Here is a 27526-nt window from a genome sequence, read left to right on the forward strand (position 1 = left end):
GCGCGGCGCTTCCTCCGCCCGGGCTTCCGCGTCGCAGCCCGGGAGCCGGAGCCCGGGGAGTCCGAGTCCTGGTGGGCGGCCCACCCGGACCGGACCGGACCGGGGGTCAGAGTCCAGGCGGCGGCCCGGGCCGAGGCGGCCGGCGCTGCGTCCCTGCGAGGTGAGAGCGCGGCGACGCCCGGCCGGCCCCGCTCCGAGGCTGCGCGGCGCCCTCCCGCCCCTGCCGGCTGGCCTGCCCCTCCCACAGCCCCGACCGGGGTTAGGGGGACCCGGGCCTCCCCTCCCACAGCCCTGCCCGGGGTTAGGGGGGACCTCATCGCCTCCCCTCCCACAGCCCCGACCGGGGTTAGCGGGGTCCCCATCGCCACCCCTCCCACTGCCCCGACCGGGGTTAGCGGAGACCCCATCGCCTCCCCTCCCACAGCCCCGACCGGGGTTAGCGGAGACCCCATCGCCTCCCCTCCCACTGCCCCGACCGGGGTTAGGGAGACCCGGGCCTCCCCTCCCACAGCCCTGCCCGGGGTTGGGGGGACCCCATCGCCTCCCCTCCCGCTGCACGCCGTGCCTCCAGCCGCCATTCGCTTTCACACTTCAGCCCCCGGACCCCTTCCTTCCTCACTGAGAGGCCCCACCCCCGGCCCCCCAGTAACTGCCCTCTTTCCCTCCGCAGATGGACGGGCCGGAAGGCAGTGCCGGGCAGCCCGGCCCCGCGGAGCGCTCCCATCGAAGCAGCGTGTCCTCCGTGGGAGCCCGAGGTGGGTCCTGTCCCCGTCTCCCCGCCATACCTTCCTAGGGCCCCGGCCCTGGGGGAGTGGCCTGGCTCCTCATCTGCCCCCTAAAGAGAATCTGTTAACTAACAAGAGATGTTGAGGTGTGAAAGAGTGACCCCAGTCTATCAGAGGTGCTGGGTACTGTTACTAGGTTACAAACTGGGTACTCTTTAAAAGACGTTTTTTTTATTGATTTTTAGAGAGAGAGAGAGAGACATTGACTTGTTGTTCCACTTACGATGCAGTCATTGTATGTGCCCTGGCCCGGATCAAACCCACAACCATGGCATATCAGATGCTACTAACCAACTGCTCCCCGGCCCTGGCCGGTCCACTTCTTGAATCTCCCTCCCCTCGTTTGTGGAATGAGCTTGTCGCACGTCGCTGTGCAGTTCAGAAATCTTATGAGTGAAAAGTGACACGTCCACGTTCTTTGTTGGGCTTCTTTCACACAAACACCTTTTTGAAGGGACCGTTGTGTTCACCTCACCGGAGGAAATTGGGCTCTGAGAGCCCTCAGTGCCTGTTTCCCTGCCTGAGAAGTGGGTCTGCATCTTGGCCTCCAGGAGATCGTTTCACAATCTCCCAAGAAAGTAGCTGCTGCCTCCAGCGGGGCTCGGAGGTTGAGCGTTGACCTATGAACCAGGCGGTCACAGTTGGGATTCCTGGTCAGGACACATGCCCAGGTTTCCGGCTGGATCCTCAGTAAGGGAGGCAGCAGATCTATGATTCTCTCATCATCCATGTTTCTATCTCTCCCTCTCCCTTCCCCCCTGAAATAAATAAAATACTTTTATTTTATTTTTTTTTTTAAAAGAAAGTAGCTCTAGGGTATCTAAAAAGCACTTTCAGTTTATTGATGATAAACTATGCTCTCGCCTTTCCCAGGCTTCCCCTCCTGATTCACAGCCACTCTGAGGGAGGGTGTCAGCCCTGCTTTCGGGGAGGCAGCCTCACTCACTGACCTGCTGACGGTGGCCAGCTGGCCGGGAGCTGGCCAGGGACTGGAGCCGGGATATGCTGGCCTCCATACTCAGTGCACCGCAGGGCACTGCGGTGCCAGGGATGGGGGTTTGAATCTGGCCGCTCCTCCCAGGGTCTCCCTGTGGCTCTGGGCTCCAAACAGGAATCCCAGAGGCTGTCACAAGGGAAGGCTGAGCTTGTCCTTCCCCCGGCCTCTCCTGAAACCATGGTGTTGGGTTCTGAGGCTTGAAGAGTTCAAAGGAAGCTGAGCCCTGGGTCTTGCTTTGCCCTGAGGTGGCCTTGAACCAGAGAGAGACAGCACCTTGCCCTGGGATAATAGTGGGTCCCAGCTCTCCCCCCTCCCAACCTGATACACCAGCTCTGTAGCCTGATGGATGGAGCCTCCACCCCCACCAACGAATGTTCTCTTTCGTGGAGGAAGCACAGAGCAGTCCTTTGGGCTGCTGGGGCGTGTGGCCCGCTCTCATTGGAGCCTTTGGGGGTTAGGGACCAGTCCCCGGGGCAGAGTTGTGGGTTTCTGGGGGTTTGAGCATCTTGCGTAAGTCCTAACGGACAGCGTTCTGCACTGGACCCTTCAGGGACTGTCTCTGTAGCCAGGGCCCCGGAGGGTGTAGAGTGGGGGCCGCCCAGCGGGACACGCCTGTGCCTGAGGCTGGCCCGCTGACCGCCTGGCTTCATTGCAGCAGCAGACGTGCTGGTGTACCTGGCGGATGACACCGTGGTGCCCCTGGCAGTGGAGAGCCTGCCGTCCCTCAGTGCCCACGAGCTGCACCGCGCCATCCGGGAGGTCCTGCAGCTCCCGGACGTCGCCCTGGAGATCTTCGCCCTCTGGCTGGTCTCCCCGCTGCTGGGTAAGGCGTGGCTCTGCGGAGCCCAGGCGGAGGGTACTGATCAGCCTCCAGAACCCGTGGCCCCCGTGGTCCGGGAAAGGCGGGGCTTGTGTGGGTAGGAGCTGTCTGTCCACCCTTTCCAGGACCCAGAGCCCTGAGGGCATGCCTGGCTCCTCTGCCCCCACCTCCTCTCTGCGGGTGCCAGGGGAGGGGCAGCTGCCCTGCAGCCTCAGCAGTCTGGAGCCGGGGCAGGAGCAGTGACACTAAGGAAGTGGTCTGCGTGCGCAGGTCTGTGCCACCACCCGAGCTGGCATTTCCTGAGCAGTTTCACCTTATCCTCACGGCCCAGCCCTGACTTGCAGGTGTCAAAATTGAGGTTTGGGTGGTGGGACCAGCGAGAGGTAGGATCAAGGTCAGAACAGAAACCTGGGTGGCCCCCAGCTGACCTCTTTGAACTGCCCCTGCTCTGGACAGCAGGGAGCAGGTGGTGATCAGCCCGGAAGCTGCCACCGCTGACGAATTTTCCTGAGCGCGGGAAGGCAGGACGAGTGGGAACTGACTGCCCTGCCGCACGGCCTTCGGCCTGCCTGGTGTCTGGCCTGTGACCACCATGTCCTTCCTGCCCTTCCAGGCTGAGGTCCCCAAGGCGGGATGGTGCCGGATGGAGGGAATGGCTCTCCGGACCTCAGGCCTGGGAGGGGAGGGCGGGGTTCCCTGCGGCCGCCAGCCTCCTGGCTTGGACAGGGGGAGGGAAGCACCCCACCTGGAGCCAGGGCCAGGCATGTTTTCTGAGCTTAAACTTTCTCTTTCAAGAACAGGGACAAGAAGGGGGTGACTGGTGGGGTAGATGGGGGGACACATATGTAACATCTTAATCTATAAAAAAGAAGGGGGGGTCACTGGTCCCAGGGGCCCCTAGTGGTTAGGGTTTGTGCCTCTGCCCTGGCGGGGTTATCAGCTAGCTTGGTGGGACAGTGGGTGCCTGCCCCCCCACACCCTGCCCAGCAGTTAGAGCTTCCTGCCAGCTGCTGCTCTCGCCCACCCTCTTCCTGCTGACCGCTCTCCTCCGGCTGCTCCCCGCCGGGCTCAGCTGTCCCTGGGCAGGACTGTGGGCCCCTGGGCTGGTGTCTTTGAAAAGCTGGGGTGGCGGTTCCCGCGGCTGCCCTGCCTCGGCTCCTGTCCCTACAGCTGGCCACGGCTTGTTCCTCCTCCCACTTCCTCCGCCCCCTCCCTCCCCACCGCATTCCTGCTCCCACGCAGGGAAGTGAATGGACTCTGTGTGTCCCTGCGGCCGGTCTCCTGGGGACCTGCCTCCTCCGGGAGGGCGGCTGGAGGCCAGCAGGAAGTCACTGCCCCTTTGTTCCCTCGCTGCGCTCAGGGAGGCCGAAAGGTCGCTCAGCTTTGACTCGGCCCCTCAGAGCCTTGGCCCACCCCCACCCCACCCCAGAGTGGGTGAGCACCCTCGGATGCCCAGGGCAGTGAGGCAGAGGGGGGTGCCGTCTGCCAACGCTGCTCTTCCTTTGAGCTGGATGTTTGGAAGGGTTTGCCTTCTCAGTGCCATTGTCACTCTACATGGAACAGGGTCCAGGGACAGTCTGTCTGTCTGTCTGGGTGAGTTTCCAGCAGAAAGGCCCATCTGGAAGTGTGTCTCTGTGGGTCAGTATAGTCCTGTTCTGAGAATGGAAGTTCTCTGGAGTGTAAGGCTGGTTGGGGCTGGGCCATTGGCAGAAGGGAGCACCTGCCACAGGTCCCCGCCTCCAGTGTGTCAGGGGGCTCAGCGAGTCAGCTACCTCGTTCATCTCACAAGTGTGTGCGGAGCCCGCCCACCCCTCCTTCCGGACAGCCCTCTGGATGCTGGGATTCAGTGGGGAACAGGACCAGAGGTGTCCCTGCTCTCAGGGAACTTACAGTCTAAAGTGCGGGGCAGCTGGCCGGTGTTGCTCAGTGGATAGAGCATCAGCCTGCATACTGAAGGGTCCTAGGTTCTAATTCTGTTCAAGGGCAAATGCCCTGGTTGTGAGCTCAATCCCCAGTAGGGTGGGTGCAGGAGGCAGTTGATCAGCGATTCTCTCTCATCATTGATGTTTCTATCTCTTCCTCTCCCTTCCTCTCTGAAATCAATAAAAATATATTTAAACAAATAAGTAAATAAAAATGTGGAGCTTCGGGCTCTGCTTCCTAATGGCAGTGCCAGGTGCACCTGTACCGCCACCCACACCTGCCCTCCGCGCAGCCTGGGCTCCGGCCTGCCCTGGCGGGAGAGAACAGTCAGAGGCTGCAGCCTAACCTCTGAGCCTCACTTTCTCTGGGTGCAGTGAGGATGGGCATTGCGGAGAGTCCCCCTAAAGGTTCGGGCCTTTCAGTGCCTGCTCAGTTGACATTGACCATGACTCTGTCGTGTTGCGGAGGGGTGGGCGGCAGCGCGCTTGCTGTGCCTCGGGCCACCCTGGCAGAGGCCGCATGGCTCCCCTCTCGCCTGCAGAGGTGCAGCTGAAGCCCAAGCACCAGCCCTACAAGCTGGGCCGCCAGTGGCCAGAGCTGCTGCTGCGCTTCACTGACGCCCCGGACGACGACGTGGCCACAGGTGAGGTGCTCCCCGGCCCCATCTCAGCCCCCCGGGCGGGAGCACCGGCTCCCAGGCCCGCCAGCCTCTCCTGGCCCGGGAGCCGGGGGCCTGAGGGGAGCCGGGGGGGCCTGAGGGGATCTGGGGGCCTGAGGGGAGCGGGGGGGGGGGCCCTGAGGGGAGCTGGGGGACCTGAGGGGAGCTGGGGGCCTGAGGGGAGCCGGGGGGGCCTGAGGGGATCTGGGGGCCTGAGGGGAGCAGGGGGGGGGGCCTGAGGGGAGCTGGGGGACCTGAGGGGAGCTGGGGGCCTGAGGGGAGCTGGGGGCCTGAGGGGAGCTGGGGCCTGAGGGAGCTGGGGGCCTGAGGGGAGCAGGGGGGGGGGCCTGAGGGAGCAGGGGGGGGGGCCCTGAGGGGAGCTGGGGGACCTGAGGGAGCTGGGGGCCTGAGGGGAGCTGGGGGCCTGAGGGGAGCCGGGGGCCTGAGGGGAGCTGGGGGGCCTGAGGGGAGCTGGGGGCCTGAGGGGAGCTGGGGGGCCTGAGGGGCGCCCAGGAGAGGACGGGCTGGGAGGCCAGCGAGCTTGTCCAGATAAGCCACCCCCCTGTGCCCAGCCCCGGCTTTCTCAGCCTGGTTGGTGAGCCTGGGGTCGGGACTGGCCGGTCGGAGGGGCTGGGCAGTGACCCGGCCTCTCCCCGCAGATGAGCCGTCCCTGCAGTTCCGAAGGAACGTGTTTTTCCCCAAGCGGAGGGAGCTCCAGGTGAGCCAGAACGGGCGGGTCTGGTGCCCTGTGTGTCGCCTCCCCTTGTCCCCGGATCCCCGGACCCGGGGCCGGAGCTAGCTGAGCGGCCCTCCCCCCTCAGATCCACGACGAGGAGGTGCTGCGGCTGCTCTACGAGGAGGCCAAGGCCAACGTGCTGGCGGCGCGGTACCCCTGCGACGCGGAGGACTGCGAGGCGCTGGGCGCCCTGGTGTGCCGCCTGCAGCTCGGGCCCTTCCAGCCCGGCCAGCCCACCGCCTGCGCCGTGAGGTGAGGCCGCGCGGCCTGAGGCGGGCGGGGGGAGGGTCGCCCCAGAATGCTATTACAGTTGGCCTTAGGTCTTGCAGGGTCAGGAGGCCTCAGCCCTGACACTGAGACTGGGTGAGCCCTCCCCTCTGAGCCTCCTCTTCCTCGTCTGCCCTGGGCCCAGGGCCCGCTGGGGAGGACTCAGCATGTCTGTGGGCGCCCCAGCCCTTGGAGCCCTCGGTGCCTGAGGAGGAGCCAGCCTTCATGTGAGGTCGGGAAGGAGCTGGGCTGGCTTGTTGTGGTCACAGTTGGGGACTGTGCGGGCACAGTGATGGCAGTGCCCGCGGCAGGCAGCCCTGAGAAGGGGGCAGCCCCTTGGAGACCCCCTCATGCTGCCCTGCTGCCAGCCTCTCCTCGCCCTCCCTTCCCCGTGGCCGCTGTGTGGTCCTCCCTCTTTGTCGGAAACGCAGCTGCAGGGAGACGTGTGTGACACACGCTGTGCCCTCCGTGGCTGTGGACGCCAGTGTCCTTAGGTTACACGTGGGAGGCCGAGGCCAGCTGTGGCCGCTGCAGAACCGCCAGCGTGCGGCCGGGAGTCACCGGGCCGCCCCGGGGGCGGGACACGGTCACACTCGGGCTGTCCTCCTCTGTGTGAGAGAAATGCCCTCTTTCACGGACCTGCACCGTGGGCTGCAGGTTGGTGTTTCCCTGCATCCTGTTTGGCAGAAGAAAGCATCGCCAGCTCTAGGTCACTCGTTCCATTTTTGGTTGTGAAAGTCCTGCTAGCCCAGGAAGCCACGTCTCCCTGTGAAACTCCAGCCTCAGCCTGGCCCGGGGCGGCCTGGGAGGGCTGACTCTCCCGTCAGTGTGCTGTGGCGGTGGCAGAAGTGGGGACCCTTGGCAGTTCACGCCTGCCCTCCCCCCATGAGCGAGTCCGCACCGGAGGACCGTGGCCTGTCAGCCACGAGCCTCATGCGGAGCTCCCTGCCTCCCTGCAGGGAGAAGCTGGACTCCTTCCTCCCCGCGCACCTGTGCAAGCGAGGCCACGGGCTCTTCGCCGCCCTCCGGGGCCGCGGGGCCAAGGCCGGGACCAGCGAGCAGGGCCTGCTCAGCGCCTACCGCAGGGTGAAGGAGGGCAGCGGCGACAGCGAGCGGGAGGCGCCCCTGCGGACCCACTACCAGGCCTACCTCGCCAAGTGCCACGAGCTTCCCTACTACGGGTGAGCCCGCGCCGGCCGCCACGCCCGGGTGCCCTCTGTCCCGGGGACGCCGCTGGATACCCAGGCGGCTGCTCCGGGGAGGCGTTTGGTGTCTGGGTCTAGCGCTCGGTATAACTGGTGAGCCATCAGCACGTGGATGGTGTTTGAAAGCAGGGACCCAAAGGGGTGGTCAAGGAGGTGCGTGTGGACGGAAAGAGAACCTCCAGCGGCTCAGCCCTGGTCCCCAGGCTCCTGGCGGCTCTGTCCGCACCTGGATTCACGCTCTTCCCTCTGCCTGTGGTGCCCCCTCTGTGTGCCACTCAGGCCCGCCTCCTGCCTGTCCACACCCTCCTGTCCTGCACACCCGCTCCGATGCCACCACCTCCATCCAGCCTTCCTCCCCTGGGGCGCGTCCCCAGAGCCTCCAGCCACCCGAAGGGCCTGGCAGAGCCCTCGCTGGTGATGAGCCACAGCTGAGCCGTCTGCTCGGTGCTGGCGGGACCGGCTGACCCAGCTCCCCTCGCAGGTGTGCCTTCTTCCACGGCGAGGTGGACAAGCCAGCCCAGAGCTTTTTGCACCGGGGCGGACGGAAGCCGGTGACGGTAGCCATCAATCTGGAGGGTGTGCATGTCATCGACAACAGGGAGAAGGTACCATCCTGGAGGTCTCAGTGGAGAGGATGAGAGTGGGGTCCTTACCCAGGCCTTCCGGGTTACCCTGGGCCTGGGGTTGGCCTTGGGCAGGGTGGGTGGCCTGTCCGAGGGGACCCTCCCTCCCTCGATGTCCCTGGGCTTTTCTGGGTCTGCTCTGGGGCAGCCCAGTGTGCTGGGCAGTGGCTGCCCAGGCAGGGAGGCTGCAGCTGGGATGAGGCCTCTGACTGGAGGGACCCTGTCAGGCCTGGCTGTTCTGCCCTCCAGTGGCGGAGGACCAGCTCTGGTTTCCAGAAATGCCCAGGACCAGGAGCCCTCCTGGTATCCGCGTCCTGCTTCTCACTGCATTGGCTGCCGGTAGTGAGGGCGGTGGTGGCAGCTGCCCTGTGGGCAGCGTCTCTGCACCTGCTCAGGAGCCCTCCACAGCTGGCAGGACAGTTTGCTCAGCTCCTGGGTCTCCCTCCCCACTTGCTCTTCCCCCACGTGATACCCTGTTGAGACACACTGTGGTGAGGGTGTCTCTTCCTCCTGGGTCTGATGGAAGCAGGGACCCCTCTCCCTGGAGAACTCACGAATGCAGACTCAGCCTTAGAGTTAAACAGCCAGGAAGCCCCTTCCGGTGGCGCTGAGCCAGGCAGGGCAGGGGAGAGACCTCTGCCCCGTCCGAGCTCTGCCTCTCCGCGGACCAGCACGTCCTGCTGGGCCTGCGTTTCCAGGAGCTGTCCTGGGACCACACGTCCCCCGAGGAGGAGGAGTCTGTCCTGTGGCTGGAGTTCGATGGCAACAATGAGGGCACGCCAGTCAACAAGCTGCTCAAGATCTACTCCAAGCAGGTAGTGGGGGTGAAAGGGCCCTTGAGGGCCGGGGACCGGCGCGCTGGCTTCTACTGGCCTGGGCCCCCCTCGCGAGTTAGCTGGGCCTGGCCGGGAGTGTCGCACACTGGTGGCGGCTGTGTGTTGAAGGCTTCCCAGTGCTGTCGACCACCACACCAGCTCCCTCTGTCCTTGACGCCCCCTGAGAGTTGGCTGCTCTGAGACGAGGGGCAGCACGGAAAGGTTAGGGCCCCTCTGCACCTATGCCGCCATTTACTGCTTATGTCCAGGAGCTCTTTCCTCTCTCGGCTTTGACTGCCTCGCTGTCCCCATCTTCATGCTGATGACCACACATTTTACATTGCTACTCTAGACCTCTTTTTAAGTGAATGTTGTATTGAATTATAATATACAGAAAAGTACCCAAATCCTAAGTGTGTAACTCAATAGATTTTCCCAAAACAAACCCATGTGCCACCTTTCAGATTAGGAAGTAGAGCCAGGATCCTAGGAGACCCCTCAAGCACCCTTCCAGCCCTCCCCCCCGAAGAATCACCCCCTCCCCACTCCTGACTTCTATCTGCCAGTCATTGTGTCTGTCTGCGAACCTTCTAGCAGCGGCTCCCCAGTGTGTTCCCGTGGCTGGTTTCTCGCTCAGCATTGAGTCCTCCGTTCTGTCGCTGGCGGACCCTGGTGTCTGGTTTGGGATGTAGCGGGCAGTGCTGCTTGTCTGGTGCACACAGGAGTGCAGTGGCTGTCCCAGTGGGCCGCGCTCAGCCTTTGTGGACACGGCCAGCTTCCGAAGCGGATTACCAGTCTGCACTCCGCAGGGCAGATGAGAGTTGATAAAACAAGCTCCAACGCCTACTGTTACTGCGGGGGGGGGGGGGTGTTTGGTTGTAAGTTTTTATTGATTTTAGAGAGTGAGGAAGGGAGAGAGAGAAAAACATCAGCTGTCCTGCACACGCCTTAACCGGGGATGCAACCACAACACGAGTATATGCCTGGCTAGGAATTGAACTAGCAACCTTTCAGTGAGCAGGGCAGCACCCAACTGAGCCATAGGGGCCAAGGCTACCAGTTTTTTGTGTTCATTTTAGCCACTCTGGTGGGTGAGTAGCGGTATCTCCTTATAATTATTTTTTTTAATATATTTTATTGATTTTTTACAGAGAGGAATGGAGAGGGATGGAAAGTTAGAAACATCGATGAGAGAGAAACATTGATCAGCTGCCTCCTGCACACCCCCCATGAGGATGTGCCCGCAACCAAGGTACATGCCCTTGACCGGAATCGAACCTGGGACCTTCCAGTCCACAGGCTGACACTCTATCCACTGAGCCAAACCGGTTTCGGCTCTTTTGTTTTTTATTCAATTTCATTGGGGCATAATTTACAATAAAATGCATCCATTTTAAGAGTGAGTTTTGACAACTACCTCCACCACAGACAAGCTATGGAGTAGGTTATTTGCTGTTTGTGTTTCTTCCTAGAGATGAAATGCCTGTGTGTGTGTATGTGTGTGTGTGTGTGTGTGTGTGTGTGTGTGTGTATATATATATATATATATACATAAATATATATATATATATATATATTTTTTTTTTTAATTTATTTTTTTTTTTTTAAGAGAAAGGAAGAGAGAGGAAGAGGGAGAGTGAGAGGGAGAACGGGGGTGGGAGGGAGAGAGAGAGAGAGCAACTGATTGGTTGCCTCTCGCACAAGCCCCAGCTGTGGATTGACCCTGAAACCTGGAGATGTATGTGCCTGTCCAGGAATTGAGGCCACCACCTTTCCGTGTGTGGGATGACACTTGGACCAACTGGGCCGCACCAGCCATTCACGTCTTTTGCCCATTTTTTATTGGCATTATTTCTGTCACCACGTGGGGTGGATTGCTGGGTTCTATGACAAACATGTGACTGGCTTTACTGGACAATATCAGACTGTTTCCTGAATGACTGTCCTGTTTGCGTTTCCACCCGTGTCTGACGGTTCTTGTCCTCTGCGTCCTTGTCAGCACTTGGTCTGTCAGTCTCATTTGCTTGTTTGCCATTCTCATTACTTTGTAATAGTGATATCTCACTTATGTGGGGTTTTGTGTGTGTGTGTGTGTGTGTTAATTCTAACCCAGGGATGTTTTTCCATTGAATTTTAGAGTGGAAAGGAAGGAGAGAGAGAAAAACATTGATGCGAGAGAGATGCATTGTGGTTTTAATTTTCATTTTCCTAACGACTAATGATGTGACCATCTTTTCATGTATTTATTTGCTATCCATACATCTCTTTTTTAATTTTTTTTTATTGTTTGAAATATTACAAATAATAGTACATATCTCTCCTTTCCCCCCCCCATGGACTTCCCCGGCCTCCCCCGCCCCAGTACATGCCCTCACTGCACCCCTCCCCCCAATATCCATCCCTTCCCTCTGCCTGCTGGCACCTGTCTTGGCTGGCTGGCCTGGTGCTGCCTGCTCACTGGCCCACCCCCCACTGATCTGATCATCATTCCACTGTCCAATCGATTTGCATATTAGGCTTTCCTTATATAGGATGTGTTGTTCACATTTGCATATTAGGCTTTCCTTACATAGGATGTGTTGTTTCACTTTGGTTGAGAAGGCTCACTGTTGAAGAATGTGCTCAGTGGGAGCCACCCACCCCTCCCCCATGACCTCACTGCCGCCTTCCTCCCCTCACGGGCCTGCAGGCTTTTCTGGCCAACACGCATGCAGTTCCTTCAGCGCCAAGGCCTGCCTGGCCCCGTCCTCCCCTCCGTCCTCCCCTCGATCTCATCCTCTCCAGAGCAGCAGCCCCCTGCCTTCCCAAGCTGTGCCTCCTGCCTTCCCAAGCTGTGCCCCCTGCCTTCCCAAGCTGTGCCCCCTGCCTTCCCAAGCTGTGCCCCCTGCCTTCCCAAGCTGTGCCTCCTGCCTTCCCAAGCTGTGCCTCCTGCCTTCCCAAGCTGTGCCCCCTGCCTTCCCAAGCTGTGCCCCCTGCCTTCCCAAGCTGTGCCCCCTGCCTTCCCAAGCTGTGCCCCCTGCCTTCCCAAGCTGTGCCTCCTGCCTTCCCAAGCTGTGCCCCCTGCCTTCCCAAGCTGTGCCCCCTGCCTTCCCAAGCTGTGCCTCCTGCCTTCCCAAGCTGTGCCTCCTGCCTTCCCAAGCTGTAGAATGTTCTCTTCCCACCCACCTCCCAGCCCCAGGACCCCACTCGCCCACCAGGACAGGTGGGCTGCCTGCCCTGCCCGCTGGCCTGCCGAGCACCTACCCGCTTGCTTTCCTCTGTGAATGGCATTTGTTTCCTCACATGCCTCCCCCACCGGAGAGGGCAGGGACATCCATCTGGTTCCTCTCTCCCTGCAGGGGCTGGGAGGCTGGGCCTGGCCCCCGCCCCCCTCCGGTCCTCACGCTGGCCTCCCCCTCCCCTCCCCAGGCTGAACTGATGAGCAGCCTCATCGAGTACTGCATCGAGCTGAGCCAGGCCTCTGAGCCCACTGCCCCCCAGGAGGGCGCCTACGGTCCCTCCTCCGCCCCCGGCTCCTCACCGCCTCCCGCTCAGCGCCCCCAGCTCCGCAGACAGGGCAGCGTGGTGAGCAGCCGGATCCAGCACCTGTCCACCATCGACTACGTGGAGGAGGGTGAGTGGCCTCCTCGTGGTGCTGAGGGGAGGGAGGCTGGGAGCCTCTGGCTGAGGGGAGGGCTGGTGGGAGCATCACAGCTGAGCTCTGGGGTCCCACAGAGGCCTCTGGGGTCCCGGTGAGAGTCCTGCTCGGCCCCTCTCCCTGCTGCGCCCACAGATGTGGTCGCTCAGGACTGTCCCGATGTGGAGACTAGGAACTCCCGGGTCGCCGTGTGGGGCCCTGAGCGGGTCCCAGAGCAGAGGACGTTGTGGAGGGACGGATGGCCTGCACTGCCGCTCACGGGGGCCGCGTCTCTGCACCCGCACCAGCCCGAGGGCACTGGGAGCTTCTAGTCTCACGGCTGAGAGGCAGTGAGTTACTGTCCAGGGGGAGGTGCTGTTTGGATTCTAGTGAAGTTGGACCATTTTTATGTGCGTGATCATGTATGTTTTCTTCATGAATTACTGTTCACGTATGTTGCCTGTTTTTCTTTTTTTGCTTCATTTTTTTAAATTAACATCTTCTGTTAACATAGCATATATATTGTAATTAATGAACCAATATTGATGACATTTTTTTAAATTGATTTCAGAGAGGAAGAGCGAGGGAGAGAGAGACAGAAACATCAATGATGAGAGAGAGTCATTGATTGGCTGCCTCCTGCATGCCCCACACTGGGAATCAAGCCTGCAACCCAGGCCTGTGTCCTGACTGGAATTGAACCCACACCTTTCAGTCAGTAGGCGGACACTCTATCCACTGAGCCACACCAGCGAGGGCTGGTTCTCATGTTGTTAACTGAAGTCCTTAGTGTAGCCTCGTGTCTCTTTAGTTCGTGGACCATCTGGACCCCACACTGCTCAGTTGTCATGTGTCCTTAGGCTCCTCTTGGCTGTGACCGTTTCTGACCTTGGCAGTTGGGGTCGCGGGGGCTGGTCAGGGACATTGTAGGATTCCCTTCTCTGGAGTTGGATGTTTTTCTCAGGACTAGACAGGGCTTCTGGCTTGGGGGGAGGAGGGTCACAGAGGTGGAGTGCCCCTTCGACCCCATCCTGTCAGAGGTGTTCCCAGCAACATGGCACCTGCTTGAAACTGGGCCCTCGTGAGGTTCTCTGGCCTTGCTGAGCTCACCTTCGGCCTCCTGTAGGTCCAGGTCCTTTGTTTCCTTGGTCTGTTCGGGAATAGGTTTTAGCAAAGCTCCTCAGGCACCACGGCTGGCCCAGCATCACTCACACCCGGATCTGCCTCTGGTTGGGGCTGTGACACGCCCGCCCACACCCGTCCCTGGTGGGAGAGTCGGGGTGGGAGAGCGAGGCCAGAGGCGGCTGGTGTGAGAGGAGAGCGAGGCCCAGAGCAGGCTCTGGGGGCTGGGCCTCCCGGAAGCCCTCCTCAAGGGTCCTCACCCGACAGGCGAGCAGATCAGGCCGGTGAAGCCGAAGCGCACCACGTCCTTCTTCAGCCGGCAGCTGTCCCTGGGCCAGGGCAGCTACACCGTGGTGCAGCCCGGCGAGCGCCCAGACCAGGGCTGAGGCCGCGGCAGTGCGCAGGAGGCGGGCAGGGCCGGGCGGGGCCCTGAGCTGGAAGAAGGCTACCTCGACGCTGGAGCAGGGACGTCTGTGCTTGGCTGTGCCGGGCTGTGCCCAGCAGCTCAGGGATCCCACCGGACCCTTCGCACTGTGGGCCCCGCTGCCACCCAGGACCTCTCCTCAGGCCCGGACCCCCTTACCCAGGGACTCGCCTGTGGGCCCAAGACGGACAGCGCTTCCTGCTCTGAAGCCACACGGCGGCTCCCACGGCAGGAGGTCAAGGACCAGGGCTTGGGCCCTGCAGGTCCCGTGTGCGTCTTTGTCCTCCCTGGACTTCGGCGACCACATCCCCGCGGTGCCCTGGCCGGCATTCCATTCCACGCATGTGCCAGGCGGGCGTCCCTGGCGGGTGGGCCGGGCCTCAGAGCTGAGCCATGGCCGGTGGCAGCACCGGGAGGAGGGGCCGCACTCAGGCCCTCCCTGGATGGAGGGAACCGGAGGGAGCTGGGCAGGCCCAGCGCAGCGGGGGCACCTGTGCCCTCACTCAGGCCTCTGTGGGCAGGGACACTGACCGGAAGGAAAGTGCCTCTTTGCTGGTTTTGGTGACGTCACTGTGCTGGAGGGCCCCCGCCCCCACTGGGAGAAGCTCCCAAACCCCCGGCTTCAGGTTGGTTTAGTTTTTACTCATCAGCTTTGGTTCCTGGAACCCAGTAAACTCAGAAGCAACTGGAGAAAACTCCACACCCTCAGAGCCCACTCCCCCTGGGAGGTGGTGTGTGCTGGGGGCCGGCCAGGCGGGAAGTCCCATCCCAACAGCGGTCCCTCTTTCTTGGGAACAAATGGCCGCGGTGAATGTGGCGCCGGCTGGCCAGCCCAGGAGCTCCCCGCTTCCTGGGACTTTCTGCGGGAAGAGGCGCCCGCTCAGCCAGCTCAGGGCTCGCTTTGTCTCCTTCCTGGCGGGCTGTGGGCGAGGAAATGCCAGCCACGCCTCCAGATGCCAGAGCCACCTCCTCCCTGGTGACGTGGGAACTCCAGGTGTCTGAGGTGGGCTCGCCTCGGGCAGCAGGGACCGTATTTGTCATAAAAGGTGCCCAGCCTGGAGTCACTGGCTCCCGCTGCCCAGCGTCTGGCTCCCGGCCCTTGGCCCTCCAGCCCACACACTGTTTTGATGCCAAGTGCACTCTTATCTGATGGGCCCCGGGGCCTGTGGGTGTGGTGGGCGTGTGTGCACACAAATTACTTTTTACTCCTGTTTTCTAAGCAGCCATTGTGTCTTAACCTTTCCTCCTGTCCTTTGGGACAAAGCCTTTTGCTAAATGTCCTTTAAATATTCTGATTGTTTTGTACCACGTGACTTATTAATAATAAAACCTTTCCAGCAGCTTCGGTGTTTGTGAGTAATGAGAGTTGGTCCCAGCCTGGGAGCCGGTCAGGGCAGGGGCAGTTTGTCTCCACAGATCCTGTTGGGCAAGGCCAGCGTCAGGCCAGCCCTTCGGCGCGCTGCGGACCCCGCAGGAAGCTGCACGGCAGTGATGCCCGTGGCGCTGGCCTGTGGGCGAGGTCCTGTGCCCAGAAAGCTGGAGAGGAGGAGGCCAGGGCCCGCCGATGGCACAGGCACCCATCCTGTGGTTCCGGGAGCACCATGGCCTGGGGCCTGGCAGGCCTGGAGCCCCTTCTCTGCCCAGGCCCTCTGCCCGCTCCACCAGGCTAGTGTCCTGTGGCTGCTGTGACCGATGACCATGATCTCGGTGGCTTACACAGCACACTCACTGTCTCAGCTCTGAGGTCCGAGTCTGAAGGGAACTCGCTGGCTGAGGGGAGGGGGTGGACAGGGCTGTATTCCGTGCTCTGGCAAGAACCTGTTCACGGCTCCAGCTTCCAGAGGCCCCTCCATCTTCAAGCCAGGGAAGGAGATGGGGTCCTCAGCCCGCACTCCGTCCCTCCTCCGCCTCTCCTCTACCTGCCACGTCCAGTGTAAGGACACTTGTGATTATTACTACCCCTGGCCCAGGTGGATGGCCCGTCTTCTCCCTACAGTCAGCTGATGAGCCACTTAGTCCCTCTTTGCTGGGGAACTCACAGCCTGGGGAACAGCTCGCAGCTGTGTATGGGCTTTTTATTAACCACTAGTGGCCCGGTGCACATTGAAAGGAAATGAATTCGAAATATTTTAATATCGCTATTCGTCCTTTCTCTATAATGGAAGTGTCAACCAAATTCACAACCGACAATGACAGATGGAAACACGTGTGCCATTGGCACCAGCGAGAGCTTTGTATGTATTGTGCTGCATGAAGTGTCAACTTAGCCTCTTACAGTTACAGAATAAACTGGTTTAGACCTGCTTTCTGGTGTAGCTAAGCTTTTTCCAGCCCAGTGAAGCTCCCCAGCTTCTCTTTCAGGTAACTGTCAGCAACACAGCAGTAAATATCAACACGAAGCACATCATTATTGTAGATCACACAGGGAGAACAAAGGGTGAAATATTTAACTCTGCGCAGTGAGAAAACCTGAAGTCATTTTCAAGGTCCCCCATTTCTTTTTTTTCAATCAGGTCACATTTCTAAACTTTCTAAATCTCTGTTTTCCGGCTAATGAAAATAGGATTCCACTGAGTCTCCTATCTACCTCCTTCAGGACTTCTCTGAGGACCAGATGAGATGGGGCCCGGGAAAACGCTTCACAGACGTTTGGTTACCATGTAAAGTGTTTCCACCTGGCTATAAAGCAAGTCCTGTTCCTGGGCTGAAGAAACCAATGAGGCTAGAGGTCACTAGGGAGAGGAAGCCGGCATTGCTTTGTGACAGCGTTACCCGGCGGACAGCACATTAGCCTTTTATACAGAGAGAAGATGCTCAGGGAGCGCAGCCCTCGGGCTCCGGCTCCGTGCTGAATGCCACCGAGCAGCCAGGGTGAGGTTGTCCAATCTTGGTGGATGGTCAGGGTAAGAGGCCCAAGAGGGTCCTTAATTTCTCTTTGCCTGTAAATTCTGATTCTCGGGCTCCAGGGATGAGGCATCTTGGGAGCCTTACTTCTGCCTGCCACACCACGCTTTCACTGCGGCCCTCCCTGCTTTGTGTTTATCTCCCCCTTCTTCTCTGAAATAAAAACTCGTTTTAAAAAAATACATAAATACAATGGGGATGGCGTAATACCTGCTTCTTCGGGTTTGGGGAGGAGGGTGCCTGTCTAATCTTGCACACCCCTGGGCAGAGCGCCCGGTTCCTACCTCTGTAACCGTTGGCAGAGGCGGGAGGCCGCTGGTAGGCGCTCCTGGTTGTGGAATCAAAAATCAGCTCTCTGCCAAACCGGCTTGGCTCAGTGGATGGAGCGTCGGCCTAGGACTGAAGGCTCCCAGGTTCAATTCTGGTCAAGGGCATGTACCTTTGGTTGTGGGCACATGCAGGAGGCAGCTGATTGACGTTTCTCTCTCATCGATATTTCTAACTCTCTATCCCTCTCTTTTCCTCTGTGAAAAATCAATAAAATATATGCTACTTTTAAAATCAGCTCTCTGAGCCCCAGTTTCTTCATCTGTGAAGTGGGGACACTAAGTGACGGATGTAAAAGCATCTCTGGCCTGCAATGGCTGCATCTGTCTATGGTTACGTCAGGTTCCTGCATTCACTCATCCCACCCGGTCCTGAGGTCATTTCCTGTCCCCTTTTCTTCCCGCCTGCAGTTTCCTGGAGCTGCCTCCACAGGTTCTACAGCCGAGGGCCATGCGTAAACAGCAGAAGTGCATTGTCTCCGTTCAGGAGGCTGGAGGGCTGCAGGGGTCCCTCCTGCCTCTCCCAGCCTCTGGGGTTCCGCTGGCAGTCTGTGGCTCCCCCGTGTGTCCGTCTTACATCCTCCTGAGGACCCCAGTCATAGCGGACTAAGGACCCACTCTACCTCATCCTGACTACACTGTCTACACTAACTTCTTCGCCAACATCACATTCTGATACTGAGCGTTACTGGGTCACACAATTCAACCCATAACACCACTCTGAAGGTTTGTTATCTTGGTCTTCTTGGGGATTTTACAAACTACCAACTGGCAGCCAGGTAGCTGAGTTGGTTGGAGCATCGGCCCATTTACCAAAAGGTTGCAGGTTCAGTTCCCGGTCAGGACACATACCTGGGTTGTGGGTTTGATACCTGGTTGGGGTTTGTGTGGGAGGCAACCAATCAATGTTTCTCTCTCACATCGATGTTTCTCTCCCAATTCCCTCTCCCTTCCCCTCTCTCTAAATCAATAATAATAATAATAACATACCCCCAGGTGAGGATTAAAAAGAAATCTTTAAAACGTAAAGCAGGCATGGTTACCCCCACTAGCCTGGCAGCTCTCTTGGCTCTGGAGGCGCCCAGTGATTGCCGATGGGGGTTGGTGCAGGGGGACAGGGTCTTCATGGCTCCCAGACACCCCTTAATTCCTCAGGTAACAGGTCACTGAACCATCAGCACGGTAATCCCATTGTCATTCCCCACCACTCACAGCCCTGGGAGCCGCCTCGCACCTGCTTCCTGCCCACACCAGCTCCATGTTTCAGAGAACCAGCCTCATCCGGAACAGGTGGCAGGGCAGGCCGGGGTCGTCACTTCAATTTTAAAAAAAAGCCTGGTGCCCCACCCTAGCCAGTTTTGCTCAGTGAGTAGTGTCAGCCTGCAGACTGAATGGTCCTGAGTTCTATACTGGTCAAGGGCACATGTTTGGGTTTGCAGGCTTAATCCCCAATAGGGGTTGTGCAGAAGGCAGCCAATCAATGATTCTCCCTCACACATCCTCTCTGAAATCAATAATATATTTAAAATAATAATAATAATAATAATAATAATAATAATAGTAATAATAAAGCCTGGTGCCGCAAGATTGGCTGCTTTTGGTGCCTTGACCCAGCCACTTGGGGCCATGGTGGGGGGCTGGCCGGGCGGGTCCGCCACAGTCCTTGCCTGCTGGTTGCTTCTCTCACTGCGGCCAGCAGGGGGCAGCTGAGCCCGTCCTTTCCTCGGGTTCAGCTGCAGAGGCTGCGAGATGGCACCACCTGCCCGACCTACGCAGCTGGAAAAACCGGGGCAGAATCTGGAGGGCTTGGGTCTGGCCGGCCTTGCTGCCCACATCCTCGCTGAGCAGGTGCCCTGGGGGCGTGGGTCCAGACGCCACCATCATCTTCCCATCCATGATGGGGGAGTCCCTGACCCCTGACCTCCAAGAGCACCAGATACAGGGGTTCCCCTAGGTTCCTCATTTGGTGATGGGACCCACATTATTCAAAGATCAGGATCCATGTCCTGAAAACAAATTCTGCTTCGGAATTTTTAAAAATTTCCTACGAAGTTTTCCTGTCTAAAACTGGGGTTATTTGGGTGAGTCCAAGGTGTGTGTGTGGGGGGGGGGCACACCCTGAGACCACTCATTCCCTCCTGCTTCACCCTGTGCCCACAGGAGCTGACCGCCCAGTTCCTCCCCCTCCCAGCTGTCCAGGCCGGCTCTCAGCACCTCCCTCCCCCACCCATACCGAGCTATTTTAAACTACTGGTCACAAGCAATGAATTCCCAGCTCTTTCCTAAGACTTCTGTCCCCTGCCCACTTGACCTTGGCATTTGGCGGAGGGGGTGGTGGTGACTGTTGATTTTCTGGGCCAGTGAGAGCACAGGGCTCCCTCCCTGTCAAGGTCGGAGCCTCATGGGCCGCTGGAACCTCCCAGAGGGTTTTGCTCTCCCCGTGAAAGCCCTGCCACCACGCACACCTCACCCAGCAATGCCCCTCAGGTGGGCCAAGGGGATCTGAGCAGAACCTCCTTCTGAGGTTCGAGGAGAATCTGAGCCAGGCTCAGAGCTGAGACTGGCCTCGCAGAAGCGGGAGGCCCAGCAGTGGGGCTGCAGGCAGGTGGGCGCTGGAGAAGGCGGGGCTGTGCAGACCTGCGGGTGGAAGACCGTGGTTTGTCAGCACCAGTGCGGCTCCCTGCCCAGAGGAGCTGTCGCCAGGGGTCCTGGTGGGCACGGCTTGGGGAGAGGCTGGCAAGGTGGGCACAGGCCCAGAACTGGGCCTTGCTTAGTTGGCAACAGGGGACCTCGGAGGCTGGGGGCCGCTGGAGGAGCTTCAGTGGTGGAGGGAGGCCAGGCTGGGGGAACCAGGTTTCTCTCCCACAGCCCTCCCTCTGCTGGAGGCTGGGGGGCAAGGACACAGGGGCTTGGCTTGGAGGCCAGCAGGGTCCGGTGAGCAGGGAGGGGCAGGGCTGCAGGACCCAGAGGTGACCGGGAACGTGGAGGCACTGGCAGGGAAGGGCAGGGCTGGCTCCAGGCAGGCGGCCAGTTGGGCAGGGCTCAGGGACCTTGAGGGAGGGGAGTCAGTAGGGCTGAGGCACCGAAGGCTGATGCACAGGAGTTGGGGTGTAAGTGGCAGGGAATCTGGATGCAGGGACTGACACCACCCAATTTCCTGGAAGCCTGGCCTTAGGAGGGGAGTGGACCCCAATTGGATCTGCCCCAGCAGTGACCAGGAAAGGCCCCCAGGGACACAGCCCACAGGCCCTGTGACCCCCAGAGGAGTCATGGGTCCAAGGTGAGAAGTCCTCTTCTCACTGAGGATGCCCTCCCAGCCCCCCTGCCCGTGTTTGGCCCACGTGGGACAAGACAATGGAAGCATGGCAAGCAGGGGGCTGGCTGCCTCCTCCTCTGCACAATAAGCCAGGGTCTGGGGAGGTCAGCCCCCACACCCTCTCCCTCAAGCTTCTCCCGGCTTTGGTTCCTTTGCCCACCCCAGGCATTCCTGTGAGCTCCCAGCCCACCCACAGGGAGCACCCCACCCGTGTCCTTGTCCGCCGACCTGGGAGCCCAGCGCTGGACAGACCCCAGAGTTTGTGGAGTGATGCTCCTGACAGTCCACAAATACCACAAACGCTCATGGACAGCACACAGGGGGCAGAGGGGCCTTTACAACACAGACTGTTTGCTCCACTCGGTTCCCGAGGTCCCTCTGGGCAGGGAGCACACCGGGGCCTTGGGGCGCCGTGATCCAGGAGGACAAAGCACCCTTCCTGACAGAGCCAGGTCCGGTGGGTGGGGCCCCAGAAGGTGACCTCTGGCTTTGGCCAAGGGCTGAAGGAGCTGAGGGGGGGCTGGGCCAGGAGTCCCTCGTGAAGAGCCTCCCGCAAGACACACTCAGGATGAGGAAGTGGGAAAGAGGAAGGCAGGCAGGGTGGAGGATGGAGGGTGTGCTCAGGGTCACGTCCGGGAGAGGCACTGGGGGCCGGTGTGGGGCCCTGGGGGTGGGGGTGGGGTGCTGGGGGCTGGGGTGGGCGCCTGGGGCTGGTGTGGGCACTGGGAGCCGGTGTAGGGCTGGGGGGGCCGGTGTGGGCGCTGGTGGCTGTTCTGCGTGAGCTGCTGGGCGGCAGCAGGCAGGAAGGGCTTGGCCGGCAGCCAGAGTGGGTGACTGTGCAGTTTCCTCACTCAGGCCCTGAGACTGGGGAGGCCTCCGGCTCAGAGGGGCCGCCCGCTGAGGGTCCCTGAGGAGGCCGCCCGCTGAGGGTCCCTGAGGAGGCCGCCCGCTGAGGGTCCCTGAGGAGGCCGCCCGCTGAGGGTCCCTGAGGAGGCCGCCCGCTGAGGGTCCCTGTGAGGAGGCCGCCCGTTGAGGGTCCCTGTGAGGAGGCCGCCCGCTGAGGGTCCCTGAGGAGGCCGCCCGCTAAGGGTCCCTGTGAGGAGCCGCCCGCTGAGGGTCCCTGAGGAGGCCGCCCGCTGAGGGTCCCTGTGGGGAGCCGCCCGCTGAGGGTCCCTGAGGAGGCCGCCCGCTGAGGGTCCCTGTGGGGAGCCGCCCGCTGAGGGTCCCTGAGGAGGCCGCCCGCTGAGGGTCCCTGTGGGGAGCCGCCCGCTGAGGGTCCCTGAGGAGGCCGCCCGCTGAGGGTCCCTGTGGGGAGCCGCCCGCTGAGGGTCCCTGTGGGGAGGCCGCCCGCTGAGGGTCCCTGAGGAGGCCGCCCGCTGAGGGTCCCTGTGGGGAGGGCGCCGCTGAGGGTCCCTGTGAGGAGCCGCCCGCTGAGGGTCCCTGTGGGGAGGGCGCCCGCTGAGGGTCCCTGTGGGGAGGGCGCCGCTGAGGGTCCCTGTGGAGGCCGCCCGCTGAGGGTCCCTGAGGAGGCCGCCCGCTGAGGGTCCCTGAGGAGGCCGCCCGCTGAGGGTCCCTGAGGAGGCCGCCCGCTGAGGGTCCCTGTGAGGAGGCCGCCCGCTGAGGGTCCCTGAGGAGCCGCCCGCTGAGGGTCCCTGTGGGGAGGCCGCCCGTTGAGGGTCCCTGTGAGGAGCCGCCCGCTGAGGGTCCCTGAGGAGGCCGCCCGCTGAGGGTCCCTGTGAGGAGGGCGCCCGCTGAGGGTCCCTGAGGAGCCGCCCGCTGAGGGTCCCTGTGGGGAGGCCGCCCGTTGAGGGTCCCTGTGAGGAGCCGCCCGCTGAGGGTCCCTGAGGAGGCAGCCCAGGGGCCTAGGCCACAGCGCAGGGACCGGCCCACGGGGGTTCGGGGGACGAGTGGAGTTCACAATGCTCTTATCCTGTCCTTGGTGTGAAGGAGAACCCCCTCCCACCCTCTCCTCTCCTCTTCCCGCCGCCCGGGAACCTCCTGGGCTGTGTGTTTGGGACCAGCAGAGCTGGGCTGACTTCAGAACGAATGGGGAGGGGAGGCGCCGTGGCCGTGAGGAAGGACAGGCCGAGCGCTGACCCTGAAGTCGGAGGCTGCCCAAGGGGCCCTCCCCCACTCCCTCCTCCCCCAGCCAGGGCCCGAGGGCTGCCAGGAAGGCGGCCTCGGCCCCAACGGCCGGCAGGGCGGGCCCACCTCCACCCACCCCACCGCACCCAGGCTGTTTACTGCGGTTGGTTTCCGGGAACAGCTTGTTTTGATCTAGAGAAATCTGCTGACACACTCCGCCCCGCCCTGCCCTGCCCTGCCCTCCCCCGGGCTGAGGGACCTTAGCCTTATTTGCTGAGAAAGGGGCAGAGGTTTGATGTGGGTCCTGCACACGGGGAGCTGCTGCCCGCCGTCCTCCCCTCGGGCAGGACAGAGCGTCCCTGTGCGGCTCTCTGTCCTCGCTTCCTCTCAGACACATTCCTTTCCCGAAGGACGGCAGCCTTGTGCAACTGGGAGGCCCGGAGAGCTCTCCACAGGGTCCTCTGAAGCTGCTGCTTCGTCCTTGACAATGGGCGGCAGCACAGGCACAAAGGAGGGGCCTGGTCCCTTCATGATGGCGTTCTAAGCCTTGGAGAATGCTAATGCTTAGTGTGAGGCCAATCCCACCTCCTCCTGCTCTTTGGGAGAATAAAATCTAAGACAGTTTGGGACTTGGGGATGATTGGGGGTTTTAGAGCCGAGGTGGAGAACACAGGCATCCAGGGCGGGGTGTGTGTGTGTGTGGCAGCTGCCATAGCTGTCACCGCCTCTCCGGCGCCTGGTGGTAAATAAAGGGCTGACTCCCAGCCTGGGCTGACACGGCAGGGGAGGCAGGCACTTGCTTGGCGTTACACATACCTCCTAGCTTTCCAGAACATTCTGACAGGCAATTCTCTTCTTCCACACTGTTCTTTCAAGCCACGGCTCCCCAGCCCACCCGGGAACATGCTGCCAGGACAAGACCTTGGCAGAGGGTGAGCTGCCGGGATCTCCCTGGCAGGGAGCCTGGCTGAGGAGCAAGGGAGAGCAGGCCAGGGCCTGCCCCACTCAACCTTGTGGGCCGAAGTCACAGAAGAGTCATCAACTTTCCGAGAACCACTGGGCGGGCCCAGCCCGCAGGCAGATGCCATCTTGCAAAGACGGGTGGGGGTGGGGAATCTGCCCCAGTTTCCTCCTGGTTGCCGAGGGGCTTGTTGTCAGAGGCGGTTTTGTTTGGGGTGTGGGTGGTTCCTCTGGAGGAGACTTCTGGCAGTGGCCCAGAGAACATTCTCAGTTCTGGCTATGCTGATGGCTGTCCTCTTTCCACCCTGTACTTCAGGGGGCCAGACCTGGGCCACACGGGGGTCCCAGGCTGTGGCTCCTCCTCCTCACTCTGGCCCCACAGGGGTAGTTGGTGCCCAGGAGGTGCCAACTACCCTTCCCAAAATCCTCACCGAGCCCTCAGGACCTGCCCAGCCTCGGGGAGGGGACAGCTCACCCTTTTGTGCCTCTGCGTTAGGAGACCCAGGCTGGGGGCTTGCTCCATGCGGGCGGCCAGCAGGCAGTGCCCCAGGTGGGCACCAAACCGCGCCCTGAGGCCCCCCACAGGCTGTAAACAGCCCTGGACACATTAGGGTTTTTTTTTTTTTTTTAATGTTCCTTTTCTCCCACCTCCCAATCCAGAAATAAAATGGGTTAAATTACCCTTTTGGTCTTGTTGCCACGTAATTACAGATACTGTTTTATGCCCCAATGAGATCTTCATTTATTCCTCTGCATCTGGCATTTTCCACTTAGAACATAACAACTACATATTCTACCCGGGCAGGAAGAGCTTTCCTTATGAAACACTCCAAACTCCCAGCCCCTGGCATCGGCACAGCACAGCCGTGACGCACGCCTCTGAGCTACTGTGGCAACTCGGGGCTGAACTTTCAGACCCATATTTTTTCCCTTTCTTCTTTTTTAGTTAGATGTAGCCTAACCATTTATTTTTTTATTTTTGTTTTTTGTAGCCTAACCATTTAAAAAAATAAAATCACAGCTGGGTTTCTTATCCGGGGACACCGGTCAGCACGGCCATGGGTGCGGCTCTCCGCGGGCGGCCGGCTGCCAGCACCCGCTCCCCCGGGCCCGCCCCGCCCCCCGGCCGCGGCGCTGACGTCAGCGCGCTCACGAGGCCCGGCCGCCGCCAGCCGAGTCACAGTCACGCGCTGCCGCCCCGGTGACGCGGCTCCGCAGAGATCCCTCCGCCGCCTGGAATTTTCCAGACGCCTGGCCGGCCCTTTTTTCGGCTTCTTCGGGGCGGGGTGACCTGAGGCGACCCCGAGGCACCGGACACCCCGCGCCTCTCACCCCCTCCTCTCTCGGGGGACGATGGCTGGGACCCCCACCACCTCTGGGGGGAAGGGGACTCACCCCAGGGAACCCGCCCCCGGTGTGACCTTGAGGCCGGCGGGTCTCGGCCGAGGGCGGAGGCCCCGGAGGCCAGCACGCGGGCGGGGCGGGCGGGGCGGGCAGTGGGGGGGGGCGGACTATTTCCGGGGGCGGCGGAGGAATCGTCCCGCGGAGCGGGGCTCGGTGACGCGGCCCGGCTATAAAAGCACCAAAGTTGCGGCCTGTCCGGCAGGAGGTAGCCAGGGAGGGCCGCGCGGGCTAGTGGCGTGGGGCGGAGTGGCCAGCTTAGGGCCTGAGGGGGCCTTACGGGAGCTTTAGGGAGCCTTAGGGTTAGGGGAGCCTTAGGGGGAAGCTCTAGGGAAGCCTTAGGGTTAGGGCAGCTTTAGGGGGAACTTTAGGGGAGCCTTAGGGTTAGGGGGGCCTTAGGGAGCAGAGGAGGGCGATGGCAGAGTTAGACGAGGCTGGGGCCCTCGGGGTCCCAGGGGGAGGAAGGCTGAGGGGGAGGGTAGATCTGGGGAAAGCTTCGTTGACAGGAGCCGCAGCCACGGGGGAGGCCAGGCCTCGCCGCTGCTTGCGGGCGAGGGGCCCGGCCTCCAGGAGAGAGAGGCCCCGTGGGCCGAGCCGCAGTGCCCGGCCGGAGGGAGGCAGAGGATGAGCTGGAGGAGACGGTCTTGCCACCCCGCTGGAGGCCCGGGTGCCCTGAGTGCTGAGGAAGGGAGGAAGGCAGGGGGGCCGGGAGGGCTGACCTTGACCGTGTCACCAGCAGCCCCTTTTCTTCCAGACCAGGGTGTGAGCTCGCCCGGGCGCAGAGGAGGCCTGGTCTTGTGGAAATTGAACTTGGCCTCGCGGGGCTGACGGCTCGGGCCCAGGGTGGTATGTAACGGGCCCGGCCGGCGGAGCCCGGTCTGGGTGAGGCAGGCCCAGTCCAGTGAGGGTGGTGCAGGAGTGAGATGGAGGAGTAGGTGCGGCGGCTGGTAAGGTGCCTCACGGCTGCTGAGCAGAGGCCGCGTGTGTGGACAGCGCTGACCCCGCTTTGTTTTCCAGGTGGCAGAGCTCCCCTCTGGACTCCCTCTAGGTTCTCCTGTGACTCCTCTGCCCTTCCTCCTCCTCCCTTTAACTCTCAAGGTTATCCCTTCACTTAGGCCTTGCTTCTGGTAATCTGGTAAGCCCGGGACGTCGTCACGTCCCTGTTGGAGTCGGTATTGCTGGTAACCTTGACCAAGAGGTTGGGGTGGGGCGAGTGGGTTGCTTGCCGGTGGAGAGGGTGGGGTTGAACGTGCACCCTTGGCTGGGCCCGCAGCGCTGGTACCAGCTGAGAGGCACACAGGGGCCTCATGGACCGTGGTTTGTTACCAGAGTGTTCATCTCGGCGACCAGATGGCACCAGGAGACATGGAGGCCCTGGCCAGTGTGAGGCGAGGCAGAGCCGCAGGGGAGGCCCTGGAGGAGAGAGCGCGCCTAAGTTGATGGCTGCAGATTGCATTTCCAGTCTTAGGAGGAGGAAGTTCTCCGCTGGCATGTCTCCAGGCCTTGCTCGGGAAGACCCGTGTGCAGGAGGCCATCCTTTAAGGGTTTCAGATGAGCTGTTGAGGGTGGCGATCGTAAAGTCCGAGTCAGATGCATCCAGGCCACCAGCAGATGCGTTTATTTGCTTTTTGATCTTGGAGCACCAATCCCGGGCACGTGAATGCCAGCAGGCACCCCTCCTTTTTTGGGGTGGTTTTCAGATGCTGCATCTTCTATATTGAGCCTCCTTGTCATGCTAGTTCTCTACTACGAACCTTGCTTCCAGAAGATTCTTAAGCTGTAGAACATGTTGATGTTGATGTCGCAACGCAGAGTGATGCCTTGTAGATGGAACTTGCAGATGGAGCCCAGTGATCCTCTCGCCTACCCACCCACCCACCTGTGCTTTGGTCGGAGGAATTAGTGTGATGATGGAACTGTGGGGAATGTTCAAGTTTGAATGCCTTAGGCAAAGGCCTGGAAGAAGCAAGTTGGGGTGGGTGATTGGGTTGTGCTGCAGTCTGGTGGGTTACAAGTCGGTCATGCCCAAATTCTGTCAGAAATGGCAGGTGTAGTTTGGGCATTTCCATTGCCTCACAGGGTACCAAGGGGAATGGGCGGGTACTGGAGGTGGTATTTGGTTCACCTTGCTGTTTTTTAACTTGAATTCTACCTGATTGGATTTCACAATAATCTTGGTATTCAAATGGGAGGAGCCTGAGGGGGAGAGGCTGTAAGGGTAGGGGCACTGGTATTGGGGGAGAGGGGTTATTAGGCTCTATGGGGGGGGGGCTGTGGGGGAAAGGGGATTCTCTGGGGGAAAGGGAGGACAGCTTGGTACTGGGAGGGGTGGATGGGAAAACAGAGGGGAGTGGTTATATTGCAGAGGGTGAGGGTGGTAGGGAACGTGGGTTGAGGGGGGTTTTCTGGAGAAAACATCAGAGGGGAGGGCTCTGGAGAACTTACGTAATAGCTCCGGGGTAAAGAAAATACTAAATATTGTAAATTGTTCATGCTGGTTGAACTGTTGCTTGGAAAGCACAAAAGTTCATTGGGAACTTTCT

General features: G+C 60.7%; 1 protein-coding gene and 2 long non-coding RNA genes across 5 annotated transcripts; 2 read left to right on the forward strand and 1 right to left on the reverse strand.

The window, feature by feature from the left end:
* On the forward strand, positions 1 to 15331 carry FRMD8 (FERM domain containing 8). 3 transcript variants are annotated; one of them, XM_045573760.1, is made up of 11 exons: positions 1 to 160; positions 671 to 755; positions 2438 to 2605; positions 5067 to 5168; positions 5843 to 5901; positions 6005 to 6171; positions 7146 to 7367; positions 7873 to 7996; positions 8686 to 8829; positions 12238 to 12442; positions 12544 to 12932. In XM_045573760.1, the coding sequence occupies exons 2-11, from the start codon at positions 671 to 673 to the stop codon at positions 12636 to 12638; spliced, it is 1371 nt and encodes a 456-aa protein (XP_045429716.1). In that variant the 5' UTR covers positions 1 to 160; the 3' UTR covers positions 12639 to 12932. The 3 variants fall into 3 exon arrangements, with proteins under 3 accessions (XP_045429716.1, XP_036272449.1, XP_036272448.1); XM_036416555.2 differs by lacking the exon at positions 12544 to 12932 and adding an exon at positions 13835 to 15331 and having other exon boundaries at positions 3 to 160; XM_036416556.2 differs by lacking the exons at positions 2438 to 2605; positions 12544 to 12932 and adding an exon at positions 13835 to 15331 and having other exon boundaries at positions 2 to 160.
* LOC123651450 lies at positions 6420 to 26273 on the reverse strand. The gene is made up of 3 exons (XR_006740184.1): positions 26140 to 26273; positions 11484 to 11487; positions 6420 to 6430 (listed from the first exon to the last, which is right to left on the reverse strand). It is a non-coding gene; the product is annotated as an uncharacterized LOC123651450 (long non-coding RNA).
* On the forward strand, positions 16199 to 16429 carry LOC123651453. Its single transcript, XR_006740188.1, has 2 exons — positions 16199 to 16234; positions 16275 to 16429. It is a non-coding gene; the product is annotated as an uncharacterized LOC123651453 (long non-coding RNA).
* Positions 26274 to 27526: the final 1253 nt, after the last annotated feature.

The sequence above is a fragment of the Pipistrellus kuhlii genome, unplaced genomic scaffold, assembly GCF_014108245.1.
Source record: "Pipistrellus kuhlii isolate mPipKuh1 unplaced genomic scaffold, mPipKuh1.p scaffold_m20_p_56, whole genome shotgun sequence".
NCBI classification, from domain to species: Eukaryota; Metazoa; Chordata; class Mammalia; order Chiroptera; family Vespertilionidae; genus Pipistrellus; species Pipistrellus kuhlii.

Coding starts and splice junctions, on each gene's coding strand:
- FRMD8 (XM_036416555.2), top strand. CDS start 671: ATGGACGGGCCGGAAGGCAGTGCCGGGCAGCCCGGCCCCGCGGAGCGC. Junction 5,169..5,842: donor GGACGACGACGTGGCCACAG/GTGAGGTGCTCC, acceptor CTCTCCCCGCAG/ATGAGCCGTCCCTGCAGTTC. Junction 6,172..7,145: donor CCCACCGCCTGCGCCGTGAG/GTGAGGCCGCGC, acceptor GCCTCCCTGCAG/GGAGAAGCTGGACTCCTTCC.